General features: G+C 37.5%; 1 protein-coding gene across 2 annotated transcripts in view; it reads left to right on the forward strand.

Annotated features, from left to right (window-relative positions):
• The window catches only part of NOX4 (NADPH oxidase 4), a 188,354-nt gene extending 167,566 nt beyond the window's left edge, over nt 1-20,788 (forward strand). Inside the window, 1 exon segment of one of the 2 annotated variants that reach the window (NM_001304775.1) lies at nt 12,776-14,924. In NM_001304775.1, coding sequence (NP_001291704.1) covers nt 12,776-12,896 — 121 coding nt within the window. In that variant the 3' untranslated portion in view covers nt 12,897-14,924. 2 annotated transcript variants of the gene reach the window in all.
• Nucleotides 20,789-21,053: the final 265 nt, after the last annotated feature.

Here is a 21,053-nt window from a genome sequence, read left to right on the forward strand (position 1 = left end):
CTTTCTGCCATAAGGTGGTGTCATCTGCATATCTGAGGTTATTGATATTTCCCCCAGCAATCTTGATTCCAGCTCATGCTTCATCCAGCCTGGCATTTCAAAAGATGTACTGTGCACTCCAGTACTCTTGCCTAGAAAATCCCATGGATGGAGAAGCCTGCTAGTCTGCAGTCCATGGGATCGCAAAAGAGTTGGACATGACTGAATGGCTTCACTTTCACTTTTCACTTTCACACATTGTAAAAAGGAAATGGTAACCCACTCCGGTATTCTCCCTTAGAGAATCCCAGGGATGGGTAAGCCTGGCGGGCTGCCATCTATGGGGTTGCACAGAGTCGGACACAACTGAAGTGACTTAGCAGCAGCAGCAGCAGCACTCTGCCTATAAGTTAAATAAGCAGGGTGACAATATACAGCCTTAATGTACACCTTCAGACAAGCATTCCTTTATTTTCATAGTCTAGTGCTGAAAACCTGGATAGTTTGTTTCCTTGTTTTGCTCGTTCAGCTCAAATCTAAAACCAAACCCCAAAACAGTAGAGGGTGATTTGCAAGAAATTACACTGGGATTTTTGGTTTCTTTGGTTAGTTCTGCAGAGTTCTGCTTTGTTATGGTATTCATATTGCAAGGGATTTTGTATGTTTGTTCCTTTGTTTGTTCATTTTCTTAAAAAAACAAAGCTGGTTTGAGAAGAGCAAGTGTGTACCACGTACTGTTGATGCAACAGTATTAATGCAACCCTTTAACTTTGTGTTTTTGCTTGGGACAGGCACTTAAAACGCATTATTTTTTTAAAGATTTTTGTGTAGCATTACTAGGACAAGAATGGATCAACATCTTAAGGGCTCATTAACTGGAAAAAGGCACTATTTAAATAGAAGTCTGCATTTTAGATGTAAAATTTTGGTTTAATTCATTGACATGAATTCCTGAGAGAATATAAAGAAGTAAAAATAGAGAAGAGAGGCATAGAAATTTGCACAAATGTTTGAGAGTGGTCTCTTCCTTGTATGTCTTTCTAAAAATAATTTGTTACACCTGAGATTCAGTTTCCTATTGTTTATAATAAATATGTATGTCATTTCTTAACTTAGTTGCATGTATACATCATGCAAAGGGGGAGATAAATAATTAACTTTATGTGAGCTTTGGAGTAGAGAAAACTCTTCTGTGATTGGATGAAATGTCTGAGATGTATCTATAGTTTACTACTTAATGGTATTTTGAAAATAAAACAAATTAAGTGTACCTAGGTTTGGTCTCTGACATTTGCTCCTGTGTCCCTGAGTCATGTCACTCAAACTTTCTGAATCTGTAATACAAGGAGTGAATAATCTCTAGGAGTAAATAAACTTTCATTATATGAGATCATACGCTTTAAAGTGTCGGTACGATAGGAAAATATTCACAAATATATTGAACACTTATGGAATTAGTTGCCAACATCTGTCCCCAAACAACATTGTCTGCTGGCAGCTAAGTTTGTCTCTACTCATCTCTACAAAGTTTTTGTAGGCAAATCTCTAGATGGTTGTTGGATTGCAGTAACCTATTGAAAATTTGTGCAAATGAATTACACAGATGAGGTGTAGATCTTGAAAAGGTGTCGGATGTCACTGTTAGTGAAAGTGACATGGGAAAAGCCTCCAAATAACACAAAGATCTCCTAGAGTTAAATACTTAACAATTGGATGACAAAATTTTTTAAAAAATCATATATGGTGCTTTAAAAATAATGTTTCTGTTGTGAAGTATTTAAGATACGCCTTTAGGAAATCTGCAAAATTTGAAAATCTAAATCTACATTTGCCTATGAAAGCCAAGAAAGCAAATGGTATCTTCTCGTCATAATGCAGTGTTGACAGAGACTATATACAAATTGTATACAAACAGAGACTGTCAAAAATGAGACAAAATGTCTTATTCCCTTTTCATCTTAATGACAACTATACTATTACTGTTTTTTTGGTGATTATATTTTTTCGGTAGTACAGTTTTATTCATTTTAAGTAAGCCATTGTGTCTAGCCCTGGTTTTAATGGTAACCTACATTTTACCAATGTAATAATTTATTTTCATACTTTTTTTTTTTATTATTTTCTTTCTTCTGCTCCTTTGGGTTTAATTAGCTCTTCTTTTACTAGTCACTTTAAGATGGAACCATAGCTCACTGATTTAGATCTTTGTCTTTTTATAATAAAAATGTTTAGTACTATAAATTTCCCTCTAAACATCACTGTAGCTACATACCACAAATTTTGATGTGTCTTATTTTTATCTTTACATACATCAAAATTTTTCTAAATTTTTCATGTGATTTCATTCTATCCCGCTGGTTATTTATTTTTAAAACCTGCATTTGTTTGTTCATTTTCGGCTGTGTGTGGGCTTTTCTCCAGTAGCCGTGTGTGGGTTTCTCTTTGCGGTGGCTTCTCTTGTTATAAGCATGGGCTCTAGCGTGCTCAGGCTTCAGTCATTTCAACATGTAAGCTCAGTAGTTCTGGCTCTGGATTAAAATATTGTTCATTTGTCCAGCTTTATTGAGAAATAATTGACATACAGTTGTGTACAGTGTAACAACTGGATATCTCTCTGTTGCAAAATGACTATCAAAATAAAGTTAGTTAACATATCACCTCACATAATTACAAAGTTTGTGTGGCGAGAACTTGTAAAGATCTACTATCTTCCTAGCTTTCAAACATACAGTGTAGTATTACTAACTATAGTCACCATGCTGCCCCTTACATCTAGAACCTACTCCTCTTGTAGCGATAAGTTTGTAACCCTTTGTCTGTCTTCACTCACCCCCGACCTCCCCTACCTGCCCCTGGCAACCTCCAACTCACTTTCTATCAGTTTGGGGTTTTTAGATTCCGCAGATGAGTGAGATCATACAGTATTTGTCTTTCTTTGTCTGATTTATTTTACTCATCATGATGCCCTCAAGTTTCATCCATACTGTTGCAAATAGTAAGATTTTCTTATTTTTTATAGCTGAATTTTATTTCAGTGTGTGTGTGTATCGCCTCACATCACAGTTTTCTTTGCCCATTCATCCATCTGTGGATACTAAGGTTGTCTCCGTGTCTTGACTGTTCTAGATAATACTGCCATAAACATAGGGATGCAGATAACACTTCAATGCAAGTGATTTCCTTTTCTATGAATATATGCACAGTAGAGGGATTGTTGTATCACATGACAGTTTTATTTTTAATTTTTTTTGAGAAACCGCCAAATGATTTTCCATATGGGTTATATCAATTTACATTCTCAGAAGTGTACAAAGATTTCCTTTTCTCCACATCCAGGCCAACATTTGCCTTTTGTAAAAATGTCTATTCAGTTTTTCTACCTATTTTTTAATTGTGTTATTTGTTTTTTGACATTTTATGAGCTGTTAATATATTTTAAATATTGACCTTTTATCAGTCACATCATTTGCAGTCATTTTCTCCCATTCAGTAGGCTGTCTTTTCATTTTGTCAACAGTATCCTTTGCTGGGCAGGAGCATGTAACTTTATATGGCCCCATTTATTTTTTTAATTAATTAATTTCTTTTGATTGTAGAGTAATTACTTTACAACATTGTAGTGGTTTTTGCCATACATTGACATGAATCAGCCATGGGTGTACAAGTGTCCCCCGTCCCGAACCCTCCACCCACCTCCCTCCCCATCCCACCCCTCAGGGTCCCAGTGTACCAGCCCTGCTGTCTCCTGCATGGAACCTGACCTGGCGATCTGTTTCACCTATGGTAACATACGTGTTTCAATGGTATTCTCTCAAATCATCCCACCCTCGCCTTCTCCCACAGTGTCCAAAAGCCTGTTCTTTACATCTGTGTCTCTTTTGCTGTCTTGCATATAGGGTCATCATTACCGTCTTTCTAAATTGCATATATATGCGTTAATATACTGTATTTGGTGTTTTCCTTTCTGACTTACTTCAGTCTGTGTAATAGGCTCCAGTTTCATCCACCTCATTAGCACTGATTCAAATGCATTCTTTTTAATAGCTGAGTAATAGTCCATTGTGTATCTGTACCACAGCTTTCTTATCCATTCGTCTGCCAGTGGACATCTAGGTTGCTTCCATGTCCTAGCTTTTGTAAACAGTGCTGCAGTGAATATTGGGGTACATGTGTCTCTTTTTATTCTGGTTTCCTCAGTGTGTATGCCCAGCAGTGGGATTGCTGGGTCATAAGGCAGTTCTATTTCCAGTTTTTTAAGGAATCTCCACACTGTTCTCCATAGTGGCTGTACTAGTTTCCATTCTCACCAACAGTGTAAGAGGGTTCCCTTTTCTCCACACCCTCTCCAGCATTTATTTTTTGTAGACTTTTTGATAGCAGCCATTCTGACCGGCGTGAGATGGTACCTCATTGTGGATTTGATTTGCATTTCTCTGATAATGAGTGACGTTGAAGATCTTTTCATGTGTTTGTTAGTATATGGCCCCATTTATTTTTACTCTTGTTTCCTTTGCCTTAGGATACAGATCCAAAAACATGTTCAGTTCAGTTCAGTCACTCAGGCGTGTCCGACTCTTTGTGACCCCATGAATCACAGCGTGCCAGGCCTCCCTGTCCATCACCAACTCCCAGAGTTCACTCAGACTCACGTGCAAAAACATGTTACTGTGATTTATATCAAAGAATGTACTGAGTATTTTTTCTAGGAGTTTTATGGTTTCCAGTCTTATATTTAGGTCTTTCATCTGAGATGATTTTTGTGTGTGGTTTGAGAAGTGGCTCTAATTTCATTCTTTTTACATGTAACTGAACAGTTTTCCAAACACCACAAACAAATTCAGCAATACATTAAAAGGAGTATACCCCATCACCAAGTGGGATTTATCTGAGAGATACAAGTATGGTTTAGTAACTTTATATCTTGTATGGTTGGTATATCATAAACCAACATGAAACTACATTAAAAAATTGAAGAATAAAAATCATATCATCTCAATAGATGCAGAAAAACCTTTTGACAAAATTCAGCATCATTCAGTGAATTCAGTAGCATTCAACATACTCTTCAAAAGATAAAATCTCTTCAGTGGATAAAGAGGGAACATAATTTAACATACTAACCCTATATGATAAGCCTGCAGCTAATATCTTACTCAGTGGTGAAAAGCTCAAAGCATTTCCTCTTATTGGATTATGATTATTATTATTTATTTTTGCTAGTAAATTATATGAATTTCTTCTATATTTTATATATTTCAGACATGTAGTTTGTAAATATGTTCTCCCATTCCCTACCTTGCCTTTTTATTTTGTTGGTCATTTGTTTTACTGTGCAGAAGCTTTTTAATTTAATGTAATCCTGCTTGTTTATTTTTGGCTTTGTTGCTTGTATTTTTGTTGTCAGTTTCACCAGAAATTATTTGGTATCAGAAATTATTGCCAATACCCCTGTCAATGAGTTTTTCCCCTGTGTTCCTTCAAACATCTAATAGTTTAAGGTCTTGATGAAAGTGAAAGAAGAGAGTGAAAAACTTGGCTTAAAACTCAACATTCAGAAAACTAAGATCATGGCATCCAGTCCCATCACTTAATGGCAAATAGATGGGGAAACAATGGAAACAGTGAGAGGCTTTATTTTGGGGTGCTCCAGAATCACTGCAGATGGTGACTGCAGCCATGAAATTAAAAGACACATGTTCCTTGAAAGAAAAGCTATGACCAACCTAAACAGCATATTAAAAAGCAGAGACATCACTTTGCCAACAAAGGTCCATCTAGTCAAAGCTATGCTTTTTCCAGTAGTCATGTATGGATGTGAAAGTTCGACTATAAAGAAAGCTGAGCACCAAAGAATTGATACTTTTGAACTGTGGTGTTGGAGAAGACTCTTGAGAGTCCCTTGGACTGCAAGGAGATCCAACCTGTCAATCCTAAAGGAAATCAGTCCTGAATATTCATTGGAAGGACTGATGCTGAGGTTGAAACTCCAATACTTTGGCCACCTGGTCAGCTCCAAAGAGCTGACTCATTGGTAAAGATCCTGATGCTGGGAAAGATTAAAGGCAGGAGGACAAGGGAATGACAGAGGATGAGGTGCTTGGATGGCATCACCGACACGATGGACCTGAGTTTGTGTAGGCTCCGGGAGTTGGTGATGGACAGGGAGGCCTGGCGTGCTGCAGTCCATGGGGTTGGAGAGTCGGACACGACTGAGTGATTGAACTGAAGGTCCTGGAGTCAAGTCTTTGATTTCTTGAGAGTTAACTTTTGGGGTAGTATGAAATAGGGTGCAATTCCATTCTTTTACATGTGAGTATCCAGTCTTCCCAACACTGTGTATTGAAGAGACTGTCTTTTCCTCTTTGAGTATGCTGGCTTCCATGAATTGAGTTATAGTCAGGGCTTCCCAGGTAGCTCAGCTGGTAAAGAATTCACCTGCAATGCAGGAGACCCGGCTTCAATTCCTAGGTTGGGAAGATCCCCTGGAGAAGGGCATGGCTACCCATTCCAGTATTCTGGCCTGGAGAATTCCATGGACTGTATGGGGTTGCAAAGAGTGGGACATGAGTGAGCAACTTTGACTTTCCAGCAGTTTACCTTTGCTTTCTATTTATCTCATTTGTTCTTTCCTCCTTTCTTTACTTTCTTTTCAATTTAGTACTTTTTTATGATTCCATTTTTTTCTCCTGTAGTGGCACACTAGCCTTACTTCTCTGTTTGACTTTAGTTACTTTCCTAAGGAATTTTTTCCCAAGTTGTAATCCTTGAACAACATAACTTGGAAACTTGTTGGGAAAACAAATTATTAGAGCTGTATCCAAGATCTGCTGAATCAGAGCATCTAGGAATAGGGCCTTGCTATCTGTGGTCTGTGAATTATCTTAGGTGATGCTAATGAAGTTGATATTGGAGAAGCATTTCTATAGCTTTATATTGTATAGCATTAGCTTATCATAGTGTATTTCAAACAATATTATCCCACCTCATGCACTTCCATCCCCCTACATCTCTTTGGCTTTTGTTCTTATTTATCTTTCTTCTACATGTACTATAAATGCCACAATTTATTACTACTTTTGCTTTAAATATCAATTATATTTTAAAGAGATTAAAAATTAGACAAAATATTCAGTATACTTATTTACAGATTCACCATTTATGGTGTCCTTCATAGCTTTGGGTAGATTTACATTTCTTTTTTTTCTAGCTGCATACAAATTATTTTATTTCATAATATATTTACTCTAAAATGTCATACCTACAATGGTTTTTGATTACATTTCAGTTTTTAAATTTATTTTTATTGGAGTGTAGTTGATTTACAATCTTGTGTTTCTTTCTGCTATAGATTTACATTTCTATATGATTTCTGATGAATTCCATTTATATACCTTAAAGGGCTAATTCACTGGTGATAAATTCCCTTACCTTCTGTTAGAAAAGTTTGTATGTCTTTAATCTTGAAAATTACAATATTTTTGTTTGGTATAGAATTTGCTTGAGATAGAATAGTTGACCTTATTTGGTCTTTTAACACTTTGAAGATTTCACTTCATTGCCTCTGACTTAACACAGTTTGTGACAAGAAGTCTATCCTTCATCTCCTTCACCTTCTACTTATTATTTGTAAATGTGTCTCCACCCCTACCTCTGCCAGCTGCTTTCATGTTGTTCTCTTTGTAACTGATTTTCAGAGTTTCATTTGTTGCCTATAATGTTGTGTGTATGTGGATATCCTCCTTCAGTTCAGTTCAGTTCAGTTGCTCAGTTGTGTCCGACTCTTTGCGACCCCATGAATCACACCATGCCAGGCCTCCCTGTCCATCACCAACTCCCGGAGTTCATTCAAACTCACGTCCATTGAGTCAGTGATGCCATCCAGCCATCTCATCCTCTGTCGTCCCCTTCTCCTCTTGCCCCCAATCCCTCCCAGCATCAGAGTCTTTTCCAATGAGTCAGCTCTTCACATGACGTGGCCAAAGTACTGGAGTTTCAGCTTTAGCATCAGTCTTTCCAAAGAACCCCCAGGACTGACCTTTAGAATGGACTGGTTGGATCTCCTTGCAGTCCAAGGGACTCTCAAGAGTCTTCTCCAACACCACAGTTCAAAAGCACCAATTCTTCGGCGCTCAGCTTTCTTCACAGTCCAACTCTCACATCCATACATGACTACTGGAAAAACCATAGCCTTGACTAGACGGACCTTTGTTGGCAAAGTAATGTCTCTCCTTAGGGTTCATTAGATCATTGGATTTGTTTGTTTTATCAAATTTGCAAAAATGTTGGCAATTATTTCTTCATTTTTTCCTTTCCTTTCTGTCTTACTTGTCTTGAGACTCTGATAACATATGAAAGATTGCCTGCTATTGTCCCTTTTGACCTTGAGGCTCCATGTACTTTTCTGCTCATTTTTGTTCTTTCTGTGCATCCATTTGGATAGATTCTGCTGCTATATCTTCAGGTTTGCTTATCTTTTCTTCTTCAGTGCATATTCTTCTGTTAACCCATTAGGTAACCCATAGTATATTTATCATTTTAAATTTACATTTTATCTCTAGAATTTCCATTTAGGCCTTTAAAAAATCTTTTTCCTTTCTCATCAAGCTGATGCTTAACCTTAAACATATGAAGCATGTTTCTCATCACTGTTTCAATGACCATATCTGGTAATTCCATCATTTCTGTCATTTTTGTCCTGATCATTTTTGACTGATCTTTTCTTCTTTATTAGTTTGCTAGGCCTTCCATAGTAAAATTCCACAGGGTTGATGGATTAAATAAGTTTACGTTCTCACCATTCTGGGAACTGAAATTTAAGGTAATAGCAGGAAACAGTGACAGACTTTATTTTGGGGGGCTCCAAAATCACTGCAGATGGTTCCTGCAGACAAGAAATTAAAAGACGCTTGCTCCTTGAAAGAAAAGCTGTGAGAAACATAGCATATTAAAAAACAGAGACATTGCTTTGCCAACAAAGGTCCGTGTAGTCAAAGCTATGGTTTTTCCAGTAGTCGTGTATGGATGTGAGAGCTGGACCATAAAGAAGGCTGAACACCAAAGAATTGCTGCTTTTGAATTGTGGTGTTGGAGAAGACTGTTGAGAGTCCCTTGGACTGCAAGGAGATCAAACCAGTCAATTGTAAAGGAAATCAGGCCTGAATGTTCATTGGAAGGACTGATGCTGAAGCTGAAGCTTCAATACTTTGGCCTCCCAATGCGAAGAGCTGACTCGTTGGAAAAGACCCTGATGCTGGGAAAGATTGAAGGCAGAAGGAGAAGGGGACGATGGAGGATGAGATGGTTTGATGGCATCATTGACTCAATGGACATGAGTTTCGGCAGGCTCCAGGAGATGGTGAGGGACAGGGAGGCCTGGCGTGCTGCAGTACATGGAATCCCAAAGAGTCAGACATGACTAAGCAACTGAACAACAAAAACAAGGGTTGATTTCCTCTGAGACCCTCCTTGCGTTGCAGAGGACCACCCTCCTCCTGTCTCTTCACATGGCCATTCTTTTATCTGTGTATGTGCATCTCTAGTGTATCTTTAATGCCTTCTCTCATAAGGACCCTACTCAGATTGCAATAAGGTTCACCCTAATAACATCATTCTAGCTTAATTATGTCTTTAAAGGCCCTACATCCCAATATAGCCACATTCTGGGGTACTGAAGGTTAGAGTTTCAACCTGTGAATTTGGGGGAGGGGCAAGATTCAACCCCTAACACTTAGTTACAATTCATAATTTCTTGTTACATACATTTCTGGTAATTTTTTGATTTGGGCGGAATGACTCACAAACTGGAATCAGGATTGCAGGGAGAAATATCAACAACCTCAGATATGCAGATGATATCACTCTAATGGCAGACAGCAAAGAGGAGCTAAACAGCCTCTTGATGAGTGTGAAAGAGGAGAGTGAAAGAGCTGGATAAAACTCAACATTCAAAAAACGAAGATCATGGCCTCCAGTCCCATCCCTTAATGGCAAATAGGTGGGGGAAAACTAGACAATAACAGATTTTATTTTCTTGGGCTCCAGAATCACCACAGTTGGTGACTGCAGCCAAGAAATTAAAAGACACTTGCTCCTTAGAAGAAAAGCAATGGCAAGCCTAAACTGTGTATTAAAAAGCAGAGACATTACTTTGCCTACAAAGGTCTGTACAGTCAAAGCTATGTTTTTTCCAGTAGTCATGTATGGATGTGAGATCTGAATAATAAAAATAGCTGAGCACTGAAGAATTTATGCTCAAACTGTGATGCTGGAGAAGACTCTTGAGAGTCCCTTGACTAGCAAGGAATCAAACCACTCAGTCCTAAAGGAAACCAACCCTAAATAGTCATTGGAAGGACTTGCTGAAGTTGAAGCTCCAAAACTTTGGCCACATGATGCGAAGAGCCAGCTCACTGGAAAAGACATTGATGCTAGGAAAGATTGAGGCAAAGAGAAGGGGGCAACAGTGGATGAGATGGTTTGATGTCATCACTGACTCAATGGACATGAGTTTGAACAAACTCTGTGAGATAGTGAAGGATAGGGAAGCCTGGTATGCTGCAGTTAATGGGGTCACAAAGAGCAGGACAAAAGTGAGTGACTCAACAACAACAATTTTGTACTTTTAGATGTCTAATGCCAAAATTTATTTATTCTTTTCAATACTGTTGCACTTGTTTCTGGCATACAGTTTTGTTACTTGGGTTTAGTTTGATCTTTCCAGAGCTGGCTTTTAAGCTATGTTAGTAATGTCAGGAAGATCCCCTGGAGGAGGAAATGGCAACCCACTCCAGTACTCTTGCCTGGTAAATCCAATGGACAGAGGAGCATCGTGGACTACAGTCCACCGGGTTGCAGAGTTGGATGCAACTGAGCACACTTGCACACACAGTATGAGGCCAGAGCGCCCTGCAGTCTAAGGCTGAAAGTAAGGTGAGTAGGTGAAGTCGCTCAGTCATGGACTGTAGCCTACCAGGCTGCTCCGTCCATGGGATTCTCCAGGCAAGAACATTGCAATGGCTTGCCATTTCCTTCTGCAGGGGATCTTCCCAACCCAGGGATCAAACCCAGGTCTCCCACATTGCAGGCAGACAGTTTACCCTCTGAGCCACCAGGGAAGCCCAGTCTAAGGCTAATTTTAGCAAATCCTGCCTACCCTTTGCAAATAAGGTAATACCTTTTAAAGTCTCCTATCCATTGCCAATATATTATATGTAGGTATTTCCATTTTAGCTTGTGGTAATATGAATTGTTGATAACCTTATATAAACTCAGAATTTTTTGGCCGGCTTCTTCCTAGTAGTTCTTTGCCCAGCTTCACAAGGAGCTTAGCACTCAGCCAAAGACTTCAAGATACTTCCCTGCAGATCTCCAGAGCTTCTTTCTTTTGATATCACCTCACTTTCCATATAGCTGCTTTAGTCTTCATGAACTCCATTCCTTTCTCTTTAACTCAGTAAGACCACCAGTCTCTGCATGGGTTTCCCTCTTATGAGCTTCAGCTTCTTTTTTAAATCATTTGTTACATTATTTTTAATTTTTTTTAATTGGAGGATAATTGCTTTACAATGTTGTGGTGGTATCTGCTGTACATCAGTGCAAATCAGTCATAATTATGTATATATCCTCTCCGTCTTGAGCTCCCCGCCTTCCACCCCTCTTGTGCTTCATCTTTTAAATCACCTTCAGGCAACAAGTAGAGACAATTTTTGTGCTCACCTTATTTTTTTCATTTTTCTTAGGGATGAACAGTTCTGTGCTGCCTGTTGGCCCGTATCTGGAAATAATAGTTTTATATATTCTTTGTTTTGTCCTATTTTTTAAATGGAAGAGGGTAAATCTAGTCCCTATTACTCCATCATGGGTTCAGGTAGAAATTTATTTTGTGGTTCTTTGTTTCATTTTTCAAGGTTAAAAGTTTTCAATAAGCCTATATTTTCAGTATTTATTATAAATTTAGGTACCCATTTAAATGGATTATTTTTCTGTTCAGCAACAATTATTCTCAGATAATGAATACATACTGTATTTGTCCAAGCTGTGATTAGAATCATTAATCATTCTGATATCTTAGGAAGAATTCAATACAGATCAACAAACTTTGAAGAAAATCAATGTGAAATAGTAGTCATTTCATAGAATGTATTTATTCTATTTGTTAGGAATATGTATAATTTGTCTACTGAAATATTGGTGAATAATAAAACCTGCTTGGCATTTGTTACAATTATTGTGGAACATAAATAAAAGAAAATGTATCCAGATTAATATTCTTTTTGTTTTAATGTGGACATAAATTAGTCACTTAAAATTATTCTTCCAAATGGGTAATAGCTTCCTTGTCGTTTGTCTTATTCACCACGTCTGGTAAAAATCCATGAGATCTTTAGAGAAGAAAATTGTCTGCAAAGCATCAAGTATGAGAAGAACTGATATGGTCCAGGGTGGATGGGAATCTGTTCATATGTCACATGTGAGGCAGTTGACATCTATCAGTTGCTGCTCTTGACTTGATTTCTGCTCTCATCAGTGACATGCAGACTGCTCAGTCTCTCTGATAATTAACAAATATGTGTTATATTTTTTGAATTATCTTGATTTCTAGCATAGAAAGCATGAGGTAAATAAAATATCTTCTCTTAAATTTGGTAATACAGTGGTTGGAAAATTATTTGAATACAAAGATGTATACATCAAGAAATTAACTTTATTAACACTTTAAACACACTACTGAAACATACTTGTCACGTTCTGCCTGATTTTCCATCTGATTTTCCATTTTCTCTCTTTGTCTTTCCAGGAAAACAGTTGGTGTTTTTTGCTGTGGACCCAATTCGATTTCTAAGACTCTTCATAAGCTGAGTAATCGAAACAATTCCTATGGGACAAGATTTGAGTACAATAAAGAATCTTTCAGTTGAAAACCTCTGAGATGAACAAGGACTCTAAAGAAGGAATGAGTGCAATTTCTAAAGCTTTGAAATGCAGCTGAATCAAACAGCTGTGTCATGCCAAACAGTAGCAAGGTTTTCTTATTTATGATTATTTAAAATGGAAATGCAGAGAGAATGTGGCAGGATGACAGGTCACATTACACATTTAATCTGGAAACCAAAGAGGCCCTGAAGGATATCTGATGTGATTATTCACTTTTCACTGCTCAGATTAAAAGAAAACTATTAGGTGCACACTGTTGATTTTTATGGCAGATTCAAGAACTCCCTAGTGAGGAGTTGCACTTGCTCATTGTGAGGCTGATAGCCTTGGTTCTCTTTTAAATTGTTTTTGGTTGAACAAATGCAAGATTGAACAAAATTAAAAATGCATTGAAACTCAGATTACATTTTCTACATGAGTATAAACAGAGAAGCATTGATTTAGAACAGCTCCAGGCCAACATACTAGGTGTCTGAAAATACAGCACAGGATTCTGAGTTGATACGGGTACTCTGTGCCGCTTGCTCACTACTGATGCTAATACTTGATATCTGTAGGCTTTATGCTCAATGAACCTTTTGCAGATGCTGATATAGTATCTATTGATATAATATCTATTGATTTTTTTAATATTTTTCTTTCATCTTTGTTCCTGCCCTCCCTTGGCATGTGTTAGACACGATGATTTAATCACTCCTTTCCATTCCCAATTTATTTAATCTATACTATTGCATTTTAATGAGGAAATGTCATTAATGTAAATTATAAAGGGACTTACAGACTGATAATTTTTTTTCCTTTTTCAGCATTTTGACCTCCATTATTATTTCCTTTTTTCCCCAGTGTAGTTTATCTTTAGGTTTTAGTCTCTTAGTCTGCATTTTGAAGACCAAAGGGTATTGTGTTGCCAGTGGTCACTGAGATATAAATTTTTCTCTTTTTTTCACACATTGGTTTATAATGGAGACAAAGTGTGGTCACTTCCTTGAATAGGAAACCTGTATTTTACTCTTTATACAAGAGGAAATACTTAATCAGCTATGGAAATTTAAGTTCTGAATCAAGAATATTAGTGTTGCACTGTCTGGCATTCTGGGTCTTGATACAGAATTACTGAGTTTAAAGTCACTGTAGGGACTGTGCTGTGTGATCCTATCAGCTTATGCTCCCTGCCCATTATATTCTCAGCTCAGAAAATATATTTCACTACCTTAAGAATTAAGGCATTTTTACAATTTAGTAGTTTTCTTTTGTAGACTTGCTATGAAATATAGCACATTGCTGAAATCAGCAACATAGCTTGTCTTGCCTTTGTTAAAATTTTCCGTGAGATAACATAACATGATAGATTCTACTGTCATCTTTTTGCTCTGACTCACCAATAGCGATCAAGCATGCTAAACCACCGAGCGTTAAATGCCCATAAACATATTACAGCTATTTCTTCCTCTCCTTGGAACTCTTTCTTGTTCTCTCTGGAAGGAAAGTGAGTCAGAAAAAGATATGGGAAATGTGCAATGTTCCTGCAGATTTAGCTCTGAAGGCATATTTAATAACCAGTACATCTTGGCAATACTTTCTCAAATAAAAATAATTTTCATAAAAACACATAACAGGAGAAAACTGGTAAAAAGAAAAGAGTTAGTACAGGCTTACATGCAACATGCAAAGAGTTGCTTACATGCAACATTCTTTACTAATTATAATTTATTTATGTGATTATGTTAATAAATCTCATTCCAGTAAAACTGGCGGAAGAAGAATGATCTTTCCAAGTAGGTCTGCTATACTAGATGAAACTCTTTGCCTATTTTATTTATTCCAGTGGATGTTCAAACGCTGAGTGTTAGACATAGGTAATTTTTGCTTCTGTAAGTAGGAATGAAGCTAGGACTTCGTCCTGTGTGTATGAGAGCTTTGTTTTGTTTTGAGGAATTCTTTTTCTGGGGCTAATTCTTATCAGACTGATCTTTAAAAAGTAATTTTAATGACAATAAATGTTAAAATTGAAATGGTATCCTTAAAATCTCTGTAAGCTTACTTCAGGTTGGCAAAAGATAAAGCAGGCAGTTTTTTCACGAGATGGCACAAAGTTGAGTGTGCAGCGGTGTAACCATAGGCATTTCAGTCCTGGGGCTGTTAATGTCCCTGGCTAATGGTGTGACTACGGAAAATTGCTCTTCACTCTGGGATGAAGATGTCTCATTTGGACCAGACCTGTAGTTATTAGTCTTTTTAGTAATGTATATTTTTGAGAACTTGATTAAAATGAATATTGTGACACACTTACAAAATATTACATTTAATTTTGGCAGGCCCACAATCTCCAAAAGCAGTGGCTCCTTTTTGAGAACCTCTGAACAAAATAAGCGTTTTACGGGGTTCAGTGGGTTAAGAATCCACCTGCAATGCAGGGGACACAGGAGACACAGAAGACACGACTTTGATCCCTGGGTCAGGAAGATCCCCTGGAGGAGATCACGGCAACCCAGTCCGGTATTCCCAGCTGGAGAAGGCCATGAAAGAGCAGCCTGGCGGGCTGCAGTCCCCAGGGTAGCAATAAGTTGGACGTGACTCAGCTACTGAGCACACACACAAACAGAGGATCATCTTTATAATTGTTAATTGTTTTTAACCTATACCTTTCAGTTCTCTGATTTTTTTGGAGGAAACTCAATTTTTTTATAGGATTGCTCTAAGAAATGAACTATGTAGACAAAGGAAAGGAAAGACCAAGAATCCAGTGGAATTTACCATTCAGTTTTTAATCTTTTTTGGATCTCCTGTTTTGTGTAAGGGATTTTGTGATTTTTACGTATCAATTTTATAATAGTAAACTCAGAGTCACACACATACACACAGACCCCACTCACATACATTTAGAGCTTGCTGTTTTTGTCTTTTGGGGTGTTTTTTCATTTTGTCTTTGTTTTTTTTAATTCAAGTTAAAGTTTAGATGATTGATAGTGTTATTTTTTTTTTAATTTAGTGACTTTAAACACCACTCAGGCATTGTGATGGTATAAACATTTAAAACAAAGAAATAAAGCAGTGTAAACAAAGCATAGGCTGAATTGATTTAGTCAATGTATCCATGTTACTCATAACCCCCAAATCAGAGTTTGTTTGAAGCATTAACATCACGTAATGGATTTAAATTATAAGTCATCATTAAAGAGGCTTGCTGGAAGCAAATGGGCCAGGATTGTCATCAATAGATCAAGTTGGTGATAAAGAATATTATACTAATAAGAAAAAAATTTAAGTAAAAAAGATGTGTTTCTTTTCTTTAAGGATGGTAAACTCAGTGGAAGAGTAATTTTTCTAAACACCCCATGAGACACATTTTAAAGTGCTTCTCCGATAAGCAGATTCCTTTTCTTGTGTTATACAGGATACTTTAATAGTAGAAACATAAAGTGATGAGATGGTTGGATGGCATCACTGACTCAATGGACATGAGTTTGAGCAAACTCTGGGAGAGAGTGAAGGACAGGAAAGCCTGGCGTGCTGCAGTTCATGGGGTCACAAAAAGTCAGACACGACTGAGCAACTGAACACCAAAGTGCTGAAGCTGGAACTACTCTGATTGTGCAGTTGAAGAATCTGAGGCCACAGGGAGATGAAAACTTGCTTCAAGTCATCCATTGAGTTTGTCACAGACTAAACTTTAGTCATCTCTGCTACTGAAAGGGGCTTTCCCCCTCCGTGTGACAAATACATCTAATAAGTCACATCTGTTGGCTTGAACCTCCCCGTAAACTCTAGTGCTAGGTGGAAAATAATGTATGAGTGTTAATTCCACATTCAGATAAAGAAAATCAGTCTTTCCCCCTATGTCTTTGTAATTTCTTACTCAGTCTTATATGTTTTGCTGATTAGAACCTATTTCCAGATAGCAGTTTTAAAATGTGTCAGTGGTGGTAAAGAGATTATGTTTTCCAGGAGTTTATGGAGAAATATGTAGCAGTATAGTTTCTAAGAAATGCTAATATTGTAATTTTAAATTTAGAGTCATAGACCAAAGTCATAACTTCAACAGCTTTCTAACCACCCAGGTAAATGTTGATATTAAAACAAATGACTTTGGTTCTCTATTCACATGACCGTAACACACTTCTTGTTCAGGAGAAGACAGTCAGTTTTTTGTAAACTCCTGAGACAGGAAATAAATGAAAATCAAGCATAGTAAGATGGACATTTAGTTCTACTACCACAGAACAATGAAAACTCTTTTTCCTTGTCTAAATCTCCCCTCCATTACCCCAACTTCTTTATTTCATTCCGTAGTATTCTCAAAGGACAGAGTTGCAAAAGCTAGCTAGATGAGGTTTTCCAAAGAAAAAAAGCAGACTTCCAATACTTAGCAAAGAAGTGTCCAATAAGGGAAAAGAGAAAAAAAGGTCATGTGAATCATTTAAAATTAGCAGAGTTAAGCAGCATTGTTTTAGAACAGACACCAATAATGTTTCTGAAGCTAATACACAGAATTTTTATTTTCTCCTATACAAAAGTTTGATGTTCTTGTTTATAGAATCTAAAAATAGATTTTTATTGTATTTTACACTGGTGCAAAATACCCAGTAGTCTTAATGCAGAGTCTTAATACGGTAATTTAAGAATTGGTAAGGGCAGGAAATGCCTCATAGGAGCAAAACTGGAAGGGAGAAAAGGGGAATCAAAGAAAGAAAAGCTGTTTAACAGATCAGAACACATTAATGCTTTTTTTTTTTTTTTTCATAGCATAGATGCTCAAATGTGTGACAAAACTAGCTATTACTCTGGTTTGGAAAAATGTAAAGAATATTGTCTTTGGTTCCTCTTTAGGAATCTTCTCATTATCATTGTTACTTGAATTTTTGTAGACACTTTACTTTTGATCAGATTTCTATTTGACTTCTATAAGAATTAGAGCTTTGATGAGCTGCCAGTTGACCTGGAGACAACCCCGATATTTTGATGAGGACCAGCACCACATAAATGCTTTAGTAAATGTGGCAATAAAGGGAGGCTGCCACACTCTGCTTCAGCTGCCCGTGCTGCGCATTGACATTCTGTCACTGCAAGGTCATATTTCCCAGCACTTCTCCTTCTACCCAGAGAGTGACATCTTCCTAAAAAGGCAGATGCTGAGAAAGACGTTCTGCTTTATCAACGGTGTATCTGTTCACCTACATCAGCACATTCATCTAAAGATAGTTATCATTTTAGGATAACTATAAAATTCATTTTAGTGGTGAGAAATATCCCCAAGGAATAATATGGGAGGCAAGCTTGCCTACTGTATATATACAGCACAGTGTGTGTGTGTATATGTATATATATGCACAATTCTCTCAGTCGTGTCCGACTCTTTGTGATCCCATAGACTGTAGCCTGCCAGGCTCCTCTCTCCATGGGGATTCTCCAGGCAGGAACACTGGAGTGGGTTGCCATGCCCTTCTCCAGGGGATCTCCCCAACCCAGGGATCAAACCCAGGTCTCTGGCACTGCCGGCGGAGTCTACCATCTGAGCCACCAGGAAGCCCATATATGTGTGTGTGTGTGTGTGTGTGTATGTATATAGGGCTCAGCTGGAGTGGATACCTTGGAATATTTAACCACTTTCTCCTTAGCCAATGGATTGGCTGCTATATATACTCAGCTCTCCAGCTGAGCCTTGCGTGCTAAGTTGCTTCAGTTGTGTCTGACTCTTTGTGACCCCATGGACAGGAGCCCACAAGGCCCTTCTGTGCATGAGGATTCGCCAGTCAAGAATACTAAAGTGGATTGCCATGCCCTCTTCTGGGGGATCTTCCTGACTCTGGGATCTAACCTGTGTTTCTTAAGTCTCCGGCATCGGCAGGTGGGTTCTTTACCACTAGCAACACCTGGGAAGCTGAGCCTTCAGGTATGCAAAATCCCTTATGACACGCGGGCTGGAACCTGACCTGGGTTGAACGCCAGGTTCAGTGATTAGATGTGCTACACAGTTTAAGCTGCAACCCCCCCAGAGACTATCCAGTTCAAGAAAATAGCAGCTCTTGAGTCAGCTTGGCATCGTGACTCACATACCTGGGTACCCACTAGGTACAGTTATATTCTTATTTAAAGGTAGCCGATATTTGCTCACCTGATGGCATTAGGAGAAAAGTGTCTTTATGGTCTTGTTCTTTTCATTAAAATTTAAGTTCAGAGTTGGGAAAAGTAAACATCACTTTAAAAAGTGGGAATAATTGGCAGCAGTTCTGTTCTTCCCTGAGAGTGTGCTAATTTTATCATTTTATTCAGCCACCTCCAGTGTGTAGAGTGAACAGGATCCTGGGTTAGAAATCAGAATACTTGTAGCCTTTAGCCCTGAAAAGTATTCGACCACGTGCATAAAAATAGAAATGATATCTACCTCTACTAAACGCACAAGGATGTACTATGGCAAGCATGCGGAGGAGAGGAGGAGAGGGTGGTGAAGAAGGATACATTCCGGGCAAATCTTCCTTAATAGGTGTTTTGATAGTACAATCAAAACACTTCTCTATGTAAAAACACAGGCTTTTCTGAGTCACAGCCATTGTTAACTAAAAGAATTTATATTTTCTGGGCAAGTAGAGAAGTACCCACAAGCAAATCGGCACCACTATCTCTCTCTCCTGGGATTTCTATAAAAAAAGCCACCTTTTTGTCCTGTATAACTGCCTTCTGAATTCCTCTTGAGTATTTTAGATCAGGCACAATGTGGCTGGAGATAGCTGTATTTATGAGAGTTGAACTAGGAATTGTTGAAGGGTGATACAAGTTACCTGCTTATTTAAGGTTTGATGGAGAAAAATCAGGTGCTTTTGAGACATCCTAGTGAATTAAAACAAGGCCTTAATCTTAGAACTAGAAATAATTCTAAAAAAGCTTTGTAGCAATAATTATACAAAGCACCTGCATTGTAGCTATTTTTTCCTGGATGGAAATAAAATTATCTTTTTTCTTACTCTTAACAAAGACACCGTATTATATATTTTCATCAAAGCTTTGTAGATATTTGTATTTAAATTATGTATATGCATATGTATGTGAGAGAATATTTTTATGATGGATTTAAGGAAAAATTGCCTATATGAAATGACATTCTACAATAATGTGTAATGATACTTTTCAACTTTCATTAATAAGCATTCAGTAGTGGCAGGTTCACAATTGGAGAAAACATAGTTCACTTATCACAATGTGAGATGCTCAGAATTCTAGGCACTTGGTTCTTGTTGAGCTAAATGGAAGTGTGATTTTATACAGTGCTGGAGAAGAAGCACTATGTCAGATTCAATACTTAAAGAATTGGGAAAAAATACACTTATTTATATATGTAAGTTTATTGTTGTAGAATTATGGTACATTGTAGAAAACCTTCATTGTTTTGGTAAACAAATAAAGGTTGGGTAAATATTCCTAAAATTCCTTTCATTATAAATGAATTTCATGCCTTTGGCAGTAATAATCAAGAATTTTTTTCCAGGATTTTGAATATATTAGTCTTTTTTCATCCTATGAAAGACCAAATGATCACACTAGTAGTATTACTTGTGAAGATATGAAACGAGTGATATTTAAGAAATGTTCTTTGAAAGATTTTGAATGTAGTATAATTCCAAGCTTCTCACCACTCTTGTAACTTTCAGTTCAGCAGGATGTATAATTGGGAATTATGGAATTCTAGCCTCTAAACTTACTATGCTGGGTTTGGGGTTTGGATTTTATTTTTGGTTTCTTTGTGTTTTGGCATTATTCTCCAAGCTCATAATTATGCTCATTAAAACACTGAAATATTTATATAATTTTAAGATGTCGAAACTATGTATATTTCTTCTTCAGAAAAATTAATAAAATATAATATGTTCATTATGAATTCTAATGATGAGTTTTCATATTTGATTATTGACAATTTCTATTTGCCATCAGAAGATCTCCACAGAGATCAGGTTCCTACAGGTCTCTGCCATCACACCCCTGTACAAGGCCCTCTAAGCAGAGTCCAGGCATTCCCACTCCTGAGGGAATTCAATGGCCATGTCCTCAAAGGTCAACCGTTCCTAAGAAAAAGCCATTCCAGACTCCAGTTTTTTCCTTTTCCGTAGGCCACGTGAGTCTTTGGAAATTTATATTGAAAGTTTGAAAGA

Source organism: Bos taurus, chromosome 29, assembly GCF_002263795.3.
Source record: "Bos taurus isolate L1 Dominette 01449 registration number 42190680 breed Hereford chromosome 29, ARS-UCD2.0, whole genome shotgun sequence".
Taxonomy (NCBI): domain Eukaryota; kingdom Metazoa; phylum Chordata; class Mammalia; order Artiodactyla; family Bovidae; genus Bos; species Bos taurus.